At 50.0% G+C, this 17268-nt stretch overlaps 1 protein-coding gene across 1 annotated transcript; it reads right to left on the reverse strand.

Moving 5' to 3' along the window:
- Nucleotides 1–7236: 7236 nt before the first annotated feature.
- On the reverse strand, nucleotides 7237–15642 carry LOC140716158 (uncharacterized). The gene is made up of 4 exons (XM_073028807.1): nucleotides 15561–15642; nucleotides 15365–15408; nucleotides 8361–8758; nucleotides 7237–7594 (listed from the first exon to the last, which is right to left on the reverse strand). Exons 1-4 carry the CDS (start codon nucleotides 15640–15642, stop codon nucleotides 7375–7377), a joined length of 744 nt encoding a protein of 247 aa, XP_072884908.1. The 3' UTR covers nucleotides 7237–7374.
- Nucleotides 15643–17268: the final 1626 nt, after the last annotated feature.

Here is a 17268-nt window from a genome sequence, read left to right on the forward strand (position 1 = left end):
AAGGAGCACCTTACACCCCCTTTCGTAGAGACCCTGCCACCACCCAAAGGTGGGATGCTGGTAATCTTATTTTATTCTTTGCTCCTCCCCCCCCCCCCCCCCCCCCCCCGTACGGTTGTACTCCAATCAATACAGGACTTTCAATACTTTCAATATTCGGTAGGTCTCACAGCTGACTTGGGAACTCCTTCAGTTTTAACTCCTCCCACACAGGATAGCAGACCCAACTGCAGGGAAAAGTCACGCAAAATTGGAGGGGGAGGGGGGAATATTCCAGCAAAGCTCCGCTGGAGTCCTTAGCAGCAAGGTCAAAATCCCAAAAAAAACTTTAACTAAAGATTCAGAAATCAGACATTCCTACAAGCAAAAGATGACTCCAAGACAGCGCAAAGAAAGAAGGGACAAGGAATTTATCTCGGGTTACAAACAAGGCATACATAGGTGATAACAATGAAATAACAATTAACCTAGTGCACAGGAAAACAGGAAGGGGCTGGCCTTGTCCTCTCTGCCTCCCTCTGGTGGCCAGTTTGAGGTGTGACAGTAGATTCCAATGAAATCTCGCACCCCCCCCCACCCCCCCCGCCCCACTCATTTGTCTGAATTCCAGTGATTATAGACCCAGAGCCATCCGATGCTCTTCATCTTCATCTTCAGGATCACTCTCATAAGCCTCCTCGGGACCCTCTCCAACGCCAGACACGGGGCCCAAAACTGAGGTGCTCCCAAAAGCCTCCCCCGCTGGAGGTGAGGTTGGCGGCCATGCCAGCGTTCATTGTCCATCCCTAGTCGCAGATGCTGGGAGTCCAAGATGAAAACGGAACAGGTTGCAACCCCCAGCAGGCCAGACAGCATCCATGAAGGAGAGGCACACTTCTCAAACATACTGAGCCGTCCCAGCACTTTGTGTTTTTTAAAATATTTCGGAGGGACCAGGTTTGTACTCAACCAGGTATGGACAGCTGATCTTTGAATTACTCTAATTATTTTTTAACCACAAACCCATAGTTTTATAGTCACTATTACTGAAACTAGCCAGACTTTGAAGTGGCCTCTCTTTTGCCCATGACACTGCTGGTGTTTAGGGCTGCAATGAAGATCCTCCATCTCTGTCAGTGTTCACGGCTTCTTTCATCATGTCAGTAGCTTCCTCTCGGTTTTCACTACGGTCAGTCATGCAAATCCCAGTGGAAACCCAGGAATATCATCGCACTCATATGTAGGATTTGTCATTGCTGTTTCCATAACAGTTTTGTTTTACCAGTCAGATTGTTGGCCCGGAGCTGAACCCTGAACCTGGAGGACCGGTGGACCGTTCTTAGTCTGGCCTCTACCCTTTGACCTTGCATGGGTGACCCGACCAAGAGTCAAAGCACAAAACCCTGACTCCCACCAACGTAACACTCCTGGTCAAAGAGGCACGCAAGCCATGACAAGGTTGTGGTCCTCTTGGAGGTTCTGAGGCGCTAGATCTGGCGTAGCGGTTAGCACGACGCTTTACAGTACCAGCGGCCAGGGTTCAATTCCTGCCACTGCCTCTGCATGTTCTCCCCGCGGCCGAGTGGGTTTCCTCCCACGGTCCAAATGTGGCAAGTTAATTGGTCATTGGAGAGTCAGGAGGATTGGGGGGGGGGGGGGCGTCTATTTTCAAACCACAGAATTCAGCACAAAACCTAGGCAATCCCACACAGCAGCAAACTGAGGGAGCGCTGCGCTCCCGGGGGAGGGGCGAAAGGTTCTGCTTTCAGCTGAGGATACAAACTACCCCCCACCACCCTCGTCCCCATCGAGGACATCAATCAATAAATAAATAACTATTTGTGTGTGTGTGTGTATTTAATTTACATTTAAATTTTGCCTGGTAGCGATGGTGAGATTCGAACCCACGTCCCTCAGTCGGTAGTCGGTGGTGCTCGATGCACATCCACCGTGGAGTTGTACCCTTCTCTTAAAGACAGCCAGTGCTTAAAGTTGTGTAATTCTTTACCCAGACGGCACGGTTTCCGAACAGAAGGGCATTCCTTTTAGAACAGAAGTGAGGAGGAATTTTTTAAGCCAGAGGGTGGTGGATCTGTGGAATTCATTGTCACAGCAGCTGCCGAGGACAAGCCATTGGGTTTATCTAAGGCGGAGGATGGCAGGCTCTTGATTAGTTAGGGCGTCAAATTTTACGGGAAGAAGGCAGGGGAACGGAGTTGAGAGGGATAATAAATTACCCGCGACGGAATGGCAGAACGGATTTGATGGGCTGAATGGCCTGCTTCTGCTCCGATATCTCACGGTCTTATTTCTCAACAATGCTGGTTGTGTTTTTGTGAAGGGCTGGGGTAGATGAGACCTTGACTGCAGCAGGTTTAAAAGGTGAATTATTGATTGGAGTCCAGGAGGAAGGCTGTTAGTTGGAACATGTTGCGACAGATTCGTGCAAAAGAATCTCATTCCAAGTTAAAGTTTCTTTTCCTTCGGGCTATTTCGGCAGCTGAAGTCAGACAGCAGTCATAACTCAGCCACTGTACATCGAGTACTGTAAATACATTCCTCATTCTCATGATTCGCCAGTCGATTGGTTCAGTTTCCAGAGAGCTCGCTTCCAATCCCTGCCCGTTCATTTTAGTGTTACCGGTAGTTAGTTAATTGATTTCTCAATATCACACGTTTTTTGTCCCCGTTAAGGGTTTGTCTTAAGGGGAATTAAGGGTTATGGGGAAATGGCAGGTAGGTGGAGATGAGTCCGTAGCCAGATCAGCCATGATCTTATTGAATGGCAGAGCAGGCTCGACGGGCCAAATGGCCGACTCCTGCTCCGATTTCTTGTGTTCTTACTGTTTTGGGTAGGTGGAGCTCATCAGCCTGGGAAGGCAGTCCATCTGAGAGAGGGAAAACTCTGATTTCAAACCTCCGCTGCCTTGCGGCCATACCCACTCATGGGAAAGGCTTCGGGAGTAAATCCTGAGGACAAATCCGGAGCTGGAGTCCCTAAGGCAGTCCGACGTTGCCTTCAACCTCGTTCTGGCAACTCCTGCGACGTCACTGGTGCCAAGCTGTATCGGCCCTTGCCCTTCCCTTGGACAACATCGGTGTCGTGGAGAGGGGAGACTTGCAGCTTGGGCAACTGCCGGTCTCCCATACAACCCTGCCCAGGCCTGCGCCCTGGAGAGGACTTCCCAGGCGCAGATCCATGGTCTCGCGAGACTAACGGATGCCACACATCCAGACTGTTTCCAGCCCAGATGAAAGGTCTCAGCCCGTAACGTCAACTGCTCATTCCTTCCTGACCTGCTGAGCTCCTCCAGGCCTTTGTGTTTGTCGCTCTGGATGTGCAGCATCTGCAGAATCATTTATTGCAGTTCAGCGCAGAATAAGCCCTTCGAGACGTGCCGCTCAGCAGTACCACACCCCCGTCCCACCCCAAATTTAACCCTAGCCTAACCATGGGACAATTCACCATGACCAATGCGTAGGCCTCTGTTAGTCTCGATAGACCACGGATTTGCACCCTGGAAAGTTTCCAGGGCGCAAGGTTCATGACTAATGAACCTACCCCCAGACCAGTACGTCTTTGGACTGTGGGGGGAAACCGGAGCACCCGGAGGAAACCCACACGGTCACGGGGAGAACGTACAAACTCCTTGCAGACAGTGGCGGGAACTGAACCCGGGCTGCTGGTACTGTAAAGCGTTGTGCTAACCCCCGCACTACCATGCCACTTTCTCCAGCTACGTCTTAGTTGTTTCTGAACCTGGTGGTTTGGGGACGTAAGGCTTCTGCACCTTGTGCCTGATGGTTGTATACAACCCTGACATCCATCCTCGTGTAGACAGACATGAAACAGAGAAAGCCATGGAACTCTTTCAAAGAAAAACATCAAATCTCCCCCCCATGCACAAAAAAAATCATGCAAAAAGCAAAACAACAAGAGCCAAAGCACAGAACATAAATCATCAAAACAGTCGAGGAATGCTCACGTTAGTTTAATTCAATTCAATTTAGCGCTGTGTCGTTTGTTGACAGCAGGCCGAGGAGCCAGTCCGCCCCGATCAAAATCACAAGAAGAAAGGGAAGACCAGAAGCCAGAAGCACATCATACAGAGTTAAATCCACCAACCCCATCCATTAAACATCGCCCAAGACGCAGGACTGCAGCAGAGACGAGCGAGAGCGAGAGAGAGAGAGAATGATCGAACACAGGCAGCTTCCTCTGGGAGCAGCGATCGAGAGGGAGAGAAGGACCTGTGGAAGAATCTCACCCTGAAACGTCCACAGCTCCTCTCCCTCCACCGCCACTCCCTGTCTGGCTGCGTTCCTCTAGCGCTTTGTTCCAGGCTCAAGGTTCGAGGTACATTTGTTACCAAGGTATGTGTGCAGTATACAACTCTGAGACTTGTCTTCTCCCGACAGCCACGAAACAAAGAAACTCGATGGAAGCCGTTGAAAGAAAAACGTCAAACGACGCCCCCACACGCAGGCAGCAAACAAATTGTGCAAACGGCAACAAGAACATCAACCCCACCCATGCAGAAAAAACCAACAAATCGTGCACGCAACAAGAACGTCAACCCCGCCCACGTGCAAAAAAACAACAAATTGTGCAAGCGGCAACAGGAACATCGACCCCACCCACGTGCAAAAAAAACAACAAATTGTGCAAGCGGCAACAGGAACATCGACCCCACCCACGTGCAAAAAAACCAACAAATTGTGCAAGCGGCAACAGGAACGTCAACCCCACCCATACGCAAAAAAAAAAACAAATTCACACAAAGAGTAACAAGAAAACAGAATATAAAACATAAAAACAAAGAAGAGTCCGATCGAACTACGGTCCAAGCCATGGACCACAGACCGAGAACTTTGGTGTGTTACTGTGATCCCTTCTGTCCAGGCGGATCATTTCGTACATAAAAACATTGAGCTGGAGGGAAGATAACAGACTGCACAAGCACAGGGGAGGTGCGGTGCAGGTAGACAACAAGCTGTAAGGGCCGTGACAAGGTAGATGTTTGCGATCGAGGGTTCGTGTTTATTGTGCAGGGGACCTGCTCGGGGGTCTCACTTCAGCAGGATGGAAGCCCTCCGCGAGTCTGGCAGCCTCGGCTCTCAAGCTTTGGTATCTCCTGCCTGACGGAAGGGGGAGAGGAGAGATTTCTTCGTCCCTGCGATCCCTAGGCCTGACTGCGACGTAGGGGTCTTCGCACTGAGTGTGATGATCCTGGAAGCAGGGGGAAGCTTTGGGCTCTATTGGTTGGCTTCCATCAGCCGGACTGGCGGCAGGGAAAGACAATGGGGTGTTGGTAGTGGGCCGGGGAGCGGGACGTTACGGTGTCCCAGCTGCTAAATTTGTCTTGGGGTATGTGGGCAGGTCGTCTGCTTAGCTGGATGTTCCTGACCTCTGACCTCTCCCGGAGGAAGGAGGCACACCGGGAGCTTCAGTTCTACCGGGATACAAGGGTACCTGGGGCCTCCAAGGACAAGTGAAGGACATTGGTCGCCATGGTCTTGCCTCCCAAGTCAGTGGTTGCCATGGGAACTGAGCAGTCCCTCGTTTACTTTGGGGGAAGGAGAGGGGCATTCACGTGGTCAGTTGCAACTGGGACACCCTGTGAATGGCATCCAAAAGGAGCCAAAATGGCTCCCACCAAGCCGGATGCCACAGTGAAGATCCCATTAAACCACTGGGGTGCTTTGGATAGCAGCTGCATTCGCCCATCGTCTGAACGATGGTCTGGGTCTGTGACATTACTGCAACGTAGCGTCAGTCTTCGGGTTTGGCTTATTATTGTCACATGCATTGAGAATACGTCTCTACCAAAGGAGGTGTGAAGCGTTCCTTCCCTCTGCTGGCCTGCAGGTCACCGTTGGGCAAGGGGTAGCACCTGCTTAGCCCCCGAACAGGGTCATGTGAAGCCATGGGAGCAGGTGGTGGATGGTCGTATGAGCAGCCGGTGCAGATCACAAGTCCTGGTTATACAATTACTGACACCAGGCAGACAATCTCTGAAGAGTATTGATAATGGCTGGGGTCATCCATCTTGTAAAGACACTGCCCAGAAGAAGCCACTGGCAAACCACTTCTGTAAAATAATTTGCCAAGATCGATCATGGTCATGGAAAGAGAAAAGAGTAAGAACTTCCAGTAGTGGTGAACCGCCCTTCCCACTCCACCATTCCCCATCCTCTTTTCCCTCTCTCACCTCATCTCCTGCCCTGCCCATCGCCTCCCTCTGGTGCTCCTCCCTCTTTTCTTTCTTCCATGGCCTTCTGTCCTCTCCTATCAGACTCCCCCTTCTCCAGCCCCATATCTCTTTCACCAATCAACTGCCCAGCTCTTTATTTCATCCCTCCCTCCACCCGGTTTCACCTCTCACCTCGTGTTTCTCCCCCCCCCCCCCCCCCCCCACCTTCTAGCTCTGACTCCTCATTGTCTTTTCTACCGTCCTGAGTAAACGCCTCGGCCCCGAAACGTCGGCTGCGTTCCTTCCCATAGAAGCTGCCCGGCCTGCCGAGCTCCTCCGGCGGTTTGTGTGTGTTGTTCGGATTTCCAGCACCTGCGGATTTTCCCTTGTCTGTGGTTGAAGAACAACAGCGTGCGGGGAGGGGTCTTCCCCGCAGGGAGGTGGAGGACCACGGTCAGCCAAGTCGTATGACGCGGCACATAACGATGATGTCGTATGACACGGCTCATAATGATGTCATATGACGCGGCACGTGACGATGATGAAGATGAGTGAGATACGGTGAAAAGTCTTCCATACTGTTCATTCAGATCAACTCATTCCACCATGCACTGAGGTAAAACAATGACAGAATGCAGAATAAAGTGTAATATTTACTGACAATAAACGACAAAGTGGAAGATCCCAGGCGCCACCGTGGCGCCGTGTTCAAGGTGACGGCTTTACAGCTCGGGGCGTCGCGGAGGTCAGAGTTCAAAACCAGGGCCTTTTAGAGGAGCCTCTGTACGTCCTCGCTGTAGAGTATGTGGGCTTTGCCCAGGTCCTCCGGTTTCCTCCCACGGCCCACAGACGTGCCAGCTAGATTAACGGGTCATTGCAACTCTCTACGTGATTAGGTTAGGGTCAGTTGGGTTTGTCGGGGGTTGCTAGGCCACGCGGCTCGAAGGGTTGGAAGGGCCAACTCCACACGGTATCGCTAAATAATTAATTGAATTATCTTTATTGTCATTATACAATGAAACTCTGTTTGGCTTCCTCTCAGGCAATCAAATAAAGCGGTAGATAAAAACAAGACAGTAATAGAAAAACAGTATTAAATAGATAAGTAGCAGAAAATAAGGTGCAGCAGCACCAGAATATCACAGTAATGCACAAAGTGCTGTTAGTGCGAGTATTTGAGTCCTTGTGTGTGCTCACAGTTTCAGTCATTGTTCTGTGGGAGTGGTGTGATGGAGGCCACAGCTCTGGGGTAGAAGCTGTTCCTCAGTCTATTTGTTCTGGCTTTTAGTGTCCGGAACCTTTTGCTGGACGGCAGCGGGTCAGACAGGGAGTGGCCGGGGTGTGTCGTGTCTCTGGTTATGCTGATTGCTTTCCTCCTGAGTCTGCTGGAATAGATGGTGTCCAGTCCTGGGAGCTCCATCCTGACAATTAAATAAATATAACAAAGTACCGGTAGATTTTGAGGCCAAACGTCCATCTCACCTCACAAGAAGTCCATTCAAGAGTGGGATAGGAGCTGCCCTCTAGCCTGGTGGTATGTGCTTTCAGGCTTTTGAATATTCTACCGGATGGGAGAGAGGAGGAGGGAGAACGTCCGGGGTGAATGGAGTCTTTGATTACGCTGGCTGCTTGACTCAGGCACTGAGGACTATGGACAGGTTCCGTGGAGAGAAGCTGGCTTCTGTGATATGCTGAGACATGTCCACAACTCTCTGAAGCCTCTCAGACCAGCTGCCGCACCAGGCCGTTGAGCAAAGGACAGTACCCTCCTCTTTGACCTTGACTTTGGGAATGTGTCATAGCTGGTAGCGCTGCTACCTCACAACGTCAGACACCCTGCGTTCGATCCTGACCTCGGGTACTGTCCATGCGGAGTCTGCACGCTCACTCCGTCACCCCCCGGTGCACAGCCTTGCCCCAACATCCAGACAAAGCCAAGTAGGGGTTGGGCGTTCCATCGCCCACAGTCAATTACCCCCAGAGTGAGGGAGAGTGATGGAACCTGGCAGAGTCGGTGAGAAGATGGGGAGAATGAAATGAAAGGTTTAATGAGGGATTAGCGTCAATGGGGTGTTGATTTTCTGCACAGAGTCAATGGACTGAATGGCCTGTTTCCCTGTCCTAAATGAATGGCTTCAAGTGGACAATTAGTGCCTTTAAAAAGGAATTATCTACTTCCTTACTTACTGGCGTTTAGGGCAGCAGTGAAGGTCTTCCATCTCTGTCTCTCCTTCTCCATCATCTCTATTGTTCCTCAAGTGTAGTTCAGGGTCCTCGTTTCTGCCCCGACAGTATGGCGCCAAGTCGTCTTTGTTCTCTCGCGTTTCCTCCACCCTGCAGGGGTCCGATGAAGTGCTGTCTTGATGATGGAGTTGGCCTCTCTTCTCATCACGTGCCCAACCCACCTCCAACGTTTCCTCGCGATGATTGTGGGCGTGTCCCCTTGGCAACACTGAAGGGGCAGGGCATGCTTGGAGATCTTTCCCGGCCAAAAGATACAGTGGATCTTCTGGAGGCTTGTGTGATGTGGAATGACGACAAGGCGAGGTCACGTGCCGGCATTCCGCCCCGCAGAAGACCGTGGACTAGAAAGGAATGAAGAGGTGGAATAATGTAGCTCAGGGCCGTCAAAGGATTCCATTTTGAAGGACTGAAGGGCATAATTGAGTGCAGTTTTGGTCACCCAATTACAGGAAGGATATTAATAAGGTTGAAAGAGTGCAGAGAAGGTTTACAAGGATGTTGCCGGGACTTGAGAAACTGAGTTACAGAGAAAGGTTGAATAGGTTAGGACTTTATTCCCTGGAGCGTAGAAGAATGAGGGGAGATTTGATAGAGGTGTATAAAATTATGATGGGTATAGATAGAGTGAATGCAAGCAGGCTTTTTCCACTGAGGCTAGGGGAGAAAAAAACCAGAGGACATGGGTTAAGGGTGAAGGGGGAAAAGTTTAAAGGGAACATTAGGGGAGGCTTCTTCACACAGAGAGTGGTGGGAGTGTGGAATGAGCTGCCAGATGAAGTGGTAAATGAGGGCTCACTTTTAACATTTAAGAAAAACTTGGACAGGTACATGGACGAGAGGTGTATGGAGGCTTATGGGCCGGGTGCAGGTCAGTGGGACGAGGCAGAAAAATGGTTCGGCACAGCCAAGAAGGGCCAAAAGGCCTGTTTCTGTCCTGTAACATTCTATGGTTCTATGGCTCTGGCTTCCTGGGGCCTACATCTGTGGCTCAACCAGCAACAAATGGAGAGAACCTTACCCCTTTCTTAGTTATGGTTTACCTGGCCTGTTTCCACAGTGACCACTGTTCAGAGGGCACATTGAAGGCTGATAAGGCCCTGAGGAGGTCCTGTTGTGGAAAATATGGTGTAATTGCATTCCCTGGTTGTCATGGGAACTCGGACACAACACCATGCTGCACACTCATTCCCCGCCCTCTGCTCTGGCAAGAAAATACACTGATAATTCTTACTAAACCTTCCAGCAAGAAAGTATCGCGCAAAAAAAAACTTAAAGGAGGTAGTTGTTAAGGAAATGGTGGTTTGAGGGCCTGTGATTACTCTATTGCAGAGGTTCATGGTTCCCAAACTTCCTCATGTCATGGACCACTAACCGAGGGGTACGTGGACCCCAGCTTGGGAACCCCGCTCTGTTGGACTGAATTTAAGAGCAGGGAGGTAACGCTGCAACTGTATTGGGCAGTGGTGAGGCTGCACCTGGAGTACCGCGTGCAGTTTTGGTCTCCCTACTTGAGGAGGTTCACCAGGCTGATTCCAAAGATGAGGATGATAGCCCATGAGAAGAGATTGAGTTGCCTGGGGCTAGACTCCCTGGAATTCAGCAAAATGAGAGGGGATCTTACAGAAACAAATAACATTTTGAAAAGTGTGGATAAGGCAGAGAACGGGAAAGGTGTTTCCACTGCTAGGTGGGAGCAGGACGAGGGGAATCTCCTCAAGATTCAGGGGAACAGATCTAGGATGGAGATGAGGGGAAACTGCTTGTCCAAAAGATTAGTGAATCCATGGAATTCTCTGCCCAGGGAAGCAGGAGAGGCCACCTCATTAAATATATTAAGGACATAGTAGAGTAATTAAGGATTTTGGGGGAAAGGCAGGTAGATGGAACCGAGCACAATCAGATCAGACATGATCTTACGGAATGTTAGAGCAGGCTCGGCAGCCAAAATGGCCGACTTCTGCTCCTGTCTTTTGTGTTCTCATGTTCTGCCTGAGTTTGTAAGTTGGCCAATAAGTTAGTTTATGGGTGACACACACACACATGTACATGCACACATTCACACACACACAGATACACACACCTCACACACACACTCACAGTTCATACCCATAGGGACAGATCACACTGAACAGCTGCCATTTTGGACGTGGGTGCAGTGTTGAGGAAGGGAGGGAGAGCGAAGTTACTGTTCCAGCATCGGTGGGGGGGGGGGGGGGTATTGCTGGAATGCATCTCGTTTGGAGAGGAAAGTGTGTGTGTGTGTGTGTGTGTGTGTGTGTGTGTGTGTGTGTGTGTGTGTGTGTGTGTGTGTGTGTGTGTGTGTGTGTGTGTGTGTGTGTGTGTGTGTGTGTGGTGTCTGTCTGTCGATGTATGTGTGTGTATATATAACAGTGTGTTTATTTAAACGTGTACGTGTAGCCTCTCAGGACACCTGATTCCCCTCTCGCTCGCCTTTGAAGCTGCCCCCGGGGCCTCAGCAGTGGCAGCTGGAACTCTTCAGCCACTGACCCCCACGGCCAGCGGGGTCAGACTGCACACCACGATCTGGCAAGCAACAACGAGCCCCAGTGAGCTCGGCTGTAGGGGTCCCCCTCGCAGGAGGGTCTTCGCACCCCCCCCCCGCACTTACATCCTCCCATCACCAACTCCACTCGCCTCCGAGAGACAGTGACAACCCACACTCCCTCTTCGAGAAGAAAAGAGACATTCTCTCACGTTTTCCCTTTTCCCTTCTTTCTCACTTTCTTTATCAGTTTTTTTAAATTCCCCTCCGTCTTCTAATTTCATTTTTAACTTCATTCTCCATTTTTAATATTTCCCCTCTGCTGTGGACTTGATATCCCAGACCCTGAGATTGTTTTCACAGCCACAGGCCTCACCTACCAAGCAGAGTGTCCTCCCTTGTCAGGAAAGAGAGATCCTCCTCAGCAATTAAATCTTCGGGCCTGACTGGGACGATTTAAAATTTGCTGTGCTAAGCACAGTAATTGTATTAAATAGTATACTGTGTATATAGTTCATGCATTCGATATTGAGTAGGAGTTTATAGCTCGGCAGGGAGGAGTGTTGTCATAGAGTCATAGAAAAGTTCAGCACAGAAACAGGCCCTTCGGCCCATCTACTCCATGCCGGAACCAGTTAAGCTGCCTATTCCCATTGTCCTGCACCGGGACCCCAGCCCTCCATACCCCTGCCATCCGTGTACCTATCCAAGCTTCTCTTAAACGTTGAAACAGAGCCCGCACGCACCAGTCGTTCTGGCAGCTCGTTGAAAGTGAAGAGCTTTCTCCTCATGTTCCCCTTAAACTTTTCACCTTTCGCCCAACCACAGTGGGAAAAGCCTGCGGTGCATTTACCCGATCCATACCTGCGGTGCATTTACCCGATCCATACCTGCGGTGCATTTACCCGATCCATACCTGCGGTGCATTTACCCTATATCTATACCCCTCATAATTGTGTATGCCTCTATCAAATCTCCTCTTAGTTGTACTCAGTGATCAGTTCAGAGTTGGGGTGAGTGAAGTTATCCACACTGGTTCAGGAGCCTGATGTGTGGAATCAGTTCAGTGTTGGGGTGAGTGAAGTTATCCACACTGGTTCAGGAGCCTGATGTGTGGAATCAGTTCAGTGTTGGGGTGAGTGAAGTTATCCACACTGGTTCAGGAGCCTGATGTGTGGAATCAGTTCAGTGTTGGGGTGAGTGAAGTTATCCACACTGGTTCAGGAGTCTGATGTGTGGAATCAGTTCAGTGTTGGGGTGAGTGAAGTTATCCACACTGGTTCAGGAGCCTGATGTGTGGAATCAGTTCAGTGTTGGGGTGAGTGAAGTTATCCACACTGGTTCAGGAGCCTGATGTGTGGAATCAGTTCAGTGTTGGGGTGAGTGAAGTTACCCACACTGGTTCAGGAGCCTGATGTGTGGAATCAGTTCAGTGTTGGGGTGAGTGAAGTTATCCCCACTGGTTCAGGAGCCTGATGTGTTGAATCAGTTCAGAGTTGGGGTGAGTGAAGTTATCCACGCTGGGTCAGTCTATCCCTTGTTTCCTTTCAAATCCCTGCCTCTTTCTGTCTATCCCTTTCTTTCTTATGCCCTTGCCTCCTTCTGCCGATCTATTTCTGTCTTTTATATTCTTGCCTCTTCACTTTCTTTCTTACCCAGCAACATTTTTTATCATTACTTTATTTGTTTATATATTCCTTCCTTTCTCCTTCCTCTCACAAAATATCAATCCAGTTCTCTTTTCTCTCGCTCTATCATCCCCTTTGTTCTCTTTTTCCCCGGGAATGACTCGTCCTACCTGTGTTTAAAACCCATCAATCCCGTCTCTCTTTCCCTGCCCAAAGCACAGATCTATTCAAACAACACACACAAAATGCTGGTGGAACACAGCAGGCCAGGCAGCATCTATAGGAAGAAGCACTGTCGACGTTTCGGGCCGAGACCCTTCGTCAGGCCTGAAACGTCGACAGTGCTTCTCCCTATAGATGCTGCCTGGCCTGCTGCGTTCCACCAGCATTTTGTGTGTGTTGTTTGAATTTCCAGCATCTGCAGATTTCCTCGTGTTTGATCTAGTCATATAACCAACTTTTCCATAAGATGTGGGAGCCTTTTGGCCTATTGAGTCTGCTCCACCATTTCATCATGGCTAATCCATTTTCCCTCTCAACCCCAATCTCCTGCCTTCTTCGTGCCCAGACTAATCAAGTATCTATCAACACACAGAAAAAGCTGGAGGAACTCAGCAGGCACCTATGGAAAAAAAGTACAGTCGACGTTTCGGGCCAAGACCCTTCAGCAGGATGTAAAGTGTCCTCAGCCCGAAACGTCGGCTGTTCACTCTTTTCCACAGATGCTGAGTTCCTCCAGCATTTTGTGTGTGTCACTTGGATTTCCAGCGTCTGCAGGTTTTCTCTTCTTTGTGAAAGAATCTATCATCTTCTGCTTTAACTACACCCAATGACTTGGCCTCCTTATCCACCTGTGGCAACGAGTTCCTCAGATTCACCACTCTGTGGCTGAAGAAACTCCTCCTCGTCTCCATTCTCAAAGGACACCCCTCCATTCTGAGGCTGTGTCCTCTGGTCGTAGACTCCCCCAGCATAGGAAACAGCCTCTCCATATCCACTCAATGAAGGCCTTTCAACATCCGATGGGTTTCAATGAGGTTTGATTTCTTTTAACAGTGCCAGGCCACCGTGACTTCCAAAGGGGAGGCCCAGAGCCCTCCCACAGTGTCGGAATTCCCGCTGGTTTCACCGGGATTATCTTTCACACTCACTGGTTTTAGTGGTGGATTGAACTCTGCCCTGCCAGGTCCTTGTCACAATGAGTTTATCCTCTCAAGGGGGGCTCTGGAAAGAGGAGAAACCGGGGGTGTGGGGGGGGGGCAGTTGATCAGAGGTCCTCAATAAAGGAGCCACAACTAGCAGTGACTCGGAGTCGGGGTTAACCCCTTCAGTGCTGGGTGGCGGGCATCCCCACCCCACCCCACGGCGAGAGGAAACTGATCAAAGCAGAGGAGTGACAGGAAAAAAAGAAAAAAAGATGGACCACCACCGATAAAGTCCTGTAATAAACGTGAATAAACTTTTGTTAAAAAGAGGAAAATGCCAGCCAGAGGTGTATTGGCATCGGCGTCGGACTTCCTAGGTGAGGGTTCGAATCCAGCCCCCATCGCACACTTTCCACACGGTTGAGCGTCGAGTTGGCAACTCGCCCTCTTAAAAGAAATGCAAAGAAAAAGGGAAAAGGAAAAGGAAGGCTGCTTCGATCAGTTCCCTCAGACTCTGGCATCATCGGGCAGCTTGGAAGAGGAAACTAGTTTTTATTATGGTTATTGGATTTATTGGGTATGCCCGCAAGAAAATGAAGCTGGGGGGGGGTTTGAAATAGTGACATATATGTATTTTGATAATAAATTTACTTTGAACTTTAGTTTTCTAAAATCCGGTTAAACAATTTTGCCATGATAAGTCTTTAATCACGGTTTCCTAGGTGATATTTATATACCGATAACCATCACTAAAACAGAACCATACCCCTTTCACCAAGCCTTGGGTCACTTGCCCCTAACGAGCAGAGCTGGAAATCACAAACTCAAGAGATGCTGGAAATGCAGAGTAACACACACAAAATGCCGGAGGAACTCAGCAGGACTGAAGAAAGGTCTCGGCATGAAATGTCAACTGTTTATTCATCTCCATAGACGCTGCCTGACCTGCTGAGTTCCTCCAGCATTTTGTGTGTGTGTGTGTCTGTGTGTGTGAGTCTGTGAGTGTATGGCTGAGTGTGTCTGTGAGTGTGTGTGTCTGAGTGTGTGTGTATGTCTGTGAGTGTGCTTGTGTCTGTGTGTCTGTGTGTGTGCGCATGTGTCTGAGTGTGTCCGTGTGTCTGTGAGTGTGTGTGTGCATGTCTGAGTGTGTGTGTCTGTGAGTGTGTGTGTTTCTGTGTCTGTGAGTGTGTGGCTGAGTGTGTCTGTGAGTGTGTGTGTCTGAGTGTGTGTGTATGTCTGTGAGTGTGCTTGTGTCTGTGTGTGTGTGTATGTGTCTGAGTGTGTCCGTGTGTCTGTGAGTGTGTGTGTGGCTCGTAAGGGTTGTAAATGCACCTCAGCCTTTCTCTCGCGTCTGTAACTCAAGTCGGTCCTCGTCTCCGGAGCACAGGAACATTCCCGAGGGGACAAGGGGTCAACAACCTGGATTTCAATCAACTTCCTCGCGCCGGTCAATTAGGAAGATTCGGAACCACTCATTCTGAAGAGGCTCTTTAGACTCCAGTCAGCCAGAACCCTTTTCTTTACAAACCCGTCTCAGGTCCTCGCACACAGCAGCGACATTTCACACGGGGTGAGGGGAGCGCTTTCCTGGGAAAGTTTATCCACGACCATTCCCTGTCGGGGAGGTCGCAGGGGTGGGGGAGGACCGCTGGTTTCAGGAACAATACCTACCGGCCGCTGCGAGTTAACCCCCTCGGGAGTCACGTCCTCCGAATCTCACGGGAGGGGGCTGCTCAACCCAATCGTTGCCGATGTGTACTTCCGTGTATATGTGACAAATAAAATCATTATTTTAGCTCCTCCACAGAGCCCTGAAGTTCATTCCAACCCCCCCCCCCCCCCCCCCGCCTGTTCTCAGTACACTTACCTAGAGTCTGACCGCACGGTGGAAAGACCATTCGGCCCCTCTGTTCCATGCCAACCAAGATGGCCAACTCAGTTAGTCTCATTTGCCAGTCAATAACATAATCTCTTCCTGCCGTCTTTTAAAAGTTGTGATTATACCTGCCTCAACCACTTCCTCTGGCAGCTCGTTCTCAACGCCTTTTGTGCGAGAAAAAGATTTCCCTCAATTCCATCAGGTCGTTAGGAGTCTGAGGAGGTTTGGTGTGTCACCAAGGGCACCCGCAAATGTCTAGAGAGGTGCCCTGGGGAGCATCCTAACTGGCTGCTGCACAGTTGCTGAACAAGCTGCAGAAAGTTGTAAACTCAGTCAGCTCCATCCCCAGCATGCAGGACATCTGCAAGGAGCGATGCCTCCAAAAGGCGGCACCCATCATTAAGGGCCCCGTCACCCAGGGCATGGAGGGGGTACAGGAGCCTGAAGACACACACTCAGCGATTCAGGAACAGCCTCTTCCCCTCTGCCATCAGGGAGGGGGTACAGGAGCCTGAAGACACACACTCAGCGATTCAGGAACAGCCTCTTCCCCTCCGCCATCAGGGAGGAGGTACAGGAGCCTGAAGACACACACTCAGCGATTCAGGAACAGCCTCTTCCCCTCTGCCATCAGGGAGGAGGTACAGGAGCCTGAAGACACACACTCAGCGATTCAGGAACAGCCTCTTCCCCTCCGCCATCCGGTTTCTGAACGGACATCGAACTTTTTTTCACCGTTCATGCACTTATTTAATTTAACATTTTTAATGTGTTTATATTTACTGCAGAGCACGGTCTGTATTATTTATCGCAATGTTCTGCCACCACGTAACGGCAAATTTCACAACATATGCCGGTGATATTCAAAGGATTCAAAGTACATTTATTATCAAAGAATGTATAGACTATACAACGGTTGAGATGTGTTTGCCTACGGGCAGCCACAAAGCAAGAAACCCGAAAGAACCCAATTTAAAAAAAATAAAAGACCAACACCCGATGTGCCAGAGAAAGGAAAAAAAAACAACAAATCAGGTAAACGATTGAAGCGAACGACTTTCCGAGCCAAATTGCGTCCTCAGACCCGAACCCCGGGGCAGCCCTGAGTAGGCCCAAAGCCTTGCTGATCAAAGCTGATTCTAACTCCCCTTGGATCAGGCTTTGCTGAGTGGTGTCGGTCCACGACATAAAAATCGGGCGAACCCCTGAGGTACAGGATTGCCGAGAGGGCACCTTAACCCTGTGTCCTCCACTTCATGATTCTCCATCCCTGGGTAAAAAAAACTTTGTGCACTCACCCTATCCGCGCCCCTCAGGATTTTGTACCCCCCTGTGAGACCACTCACTTTGTCCCATTCCAGCACTTGTCATAAGACATATGACCTTAAGACATAAGAGCTGAATTAGGCCATTTTTCCCATTGGGTCTGCTCTGCCATTCGATCATGGCTGACTTTTTACCCCTCCTCAGCCCCACTCCCTGGCCTTCTCCCCTAAACTTTGATGCCATGGCCAATCAAAAACCTATCAATTTTTGCCCTATATGCATCCAACAACCTGGCCTCCACAGTTGCCTGTGGTAACAAATTCCACTACCTCTCTGACTGAAGACATTTCTCCGTATCTCTGTTTTAAATGGACACCCCTCTATCCTGAGGCTGTGCCCTCTTGTCCTAGACTCCCCCGCCATGGGAAAC

Source organism: Hemitrygon akajei, chromosome 25 (assembly GCF_048418815.1).
Source record: "Hemitrygon akajei chromosome 25, sHemAka1.3, whole genome shotgun sequence".
NCBI lineage: Eukaryota > Metazoa > Chordata > Chondrichthyes > Myliobatiformes > Dasyatidae > Hemitrygon > Hemitrygon akajei.

What these genes read in the sequence shown, in the direction of transcription:
- LOC140716158 (XM_073028807.1), bottom strand. Translation starts at nt 15,642, where the DNA reads ATGAGACTAACTGAGTTGGCCATCTTGGTTGGCATGGAACAGAGGGGC. An exon ending in ACCGTGCGGTCAGACTCTAG is followed by an intron (nt 15,409 to 15,560) that starts GTAAGTGTACTG and finishes CCCTCCCGTGAG; the next exon opens with ATTCGGAGGACGTGACTCCC. An exon ending in GGGTTAACTCGCAGCGGCCG is followed by an intron (nt 8,759 to 15,364) that starts GTAGGTATTGTT and finishes ATTCCTTTCTAG; the next exon opens with TCCACGGTCTTCTGCGGGGC.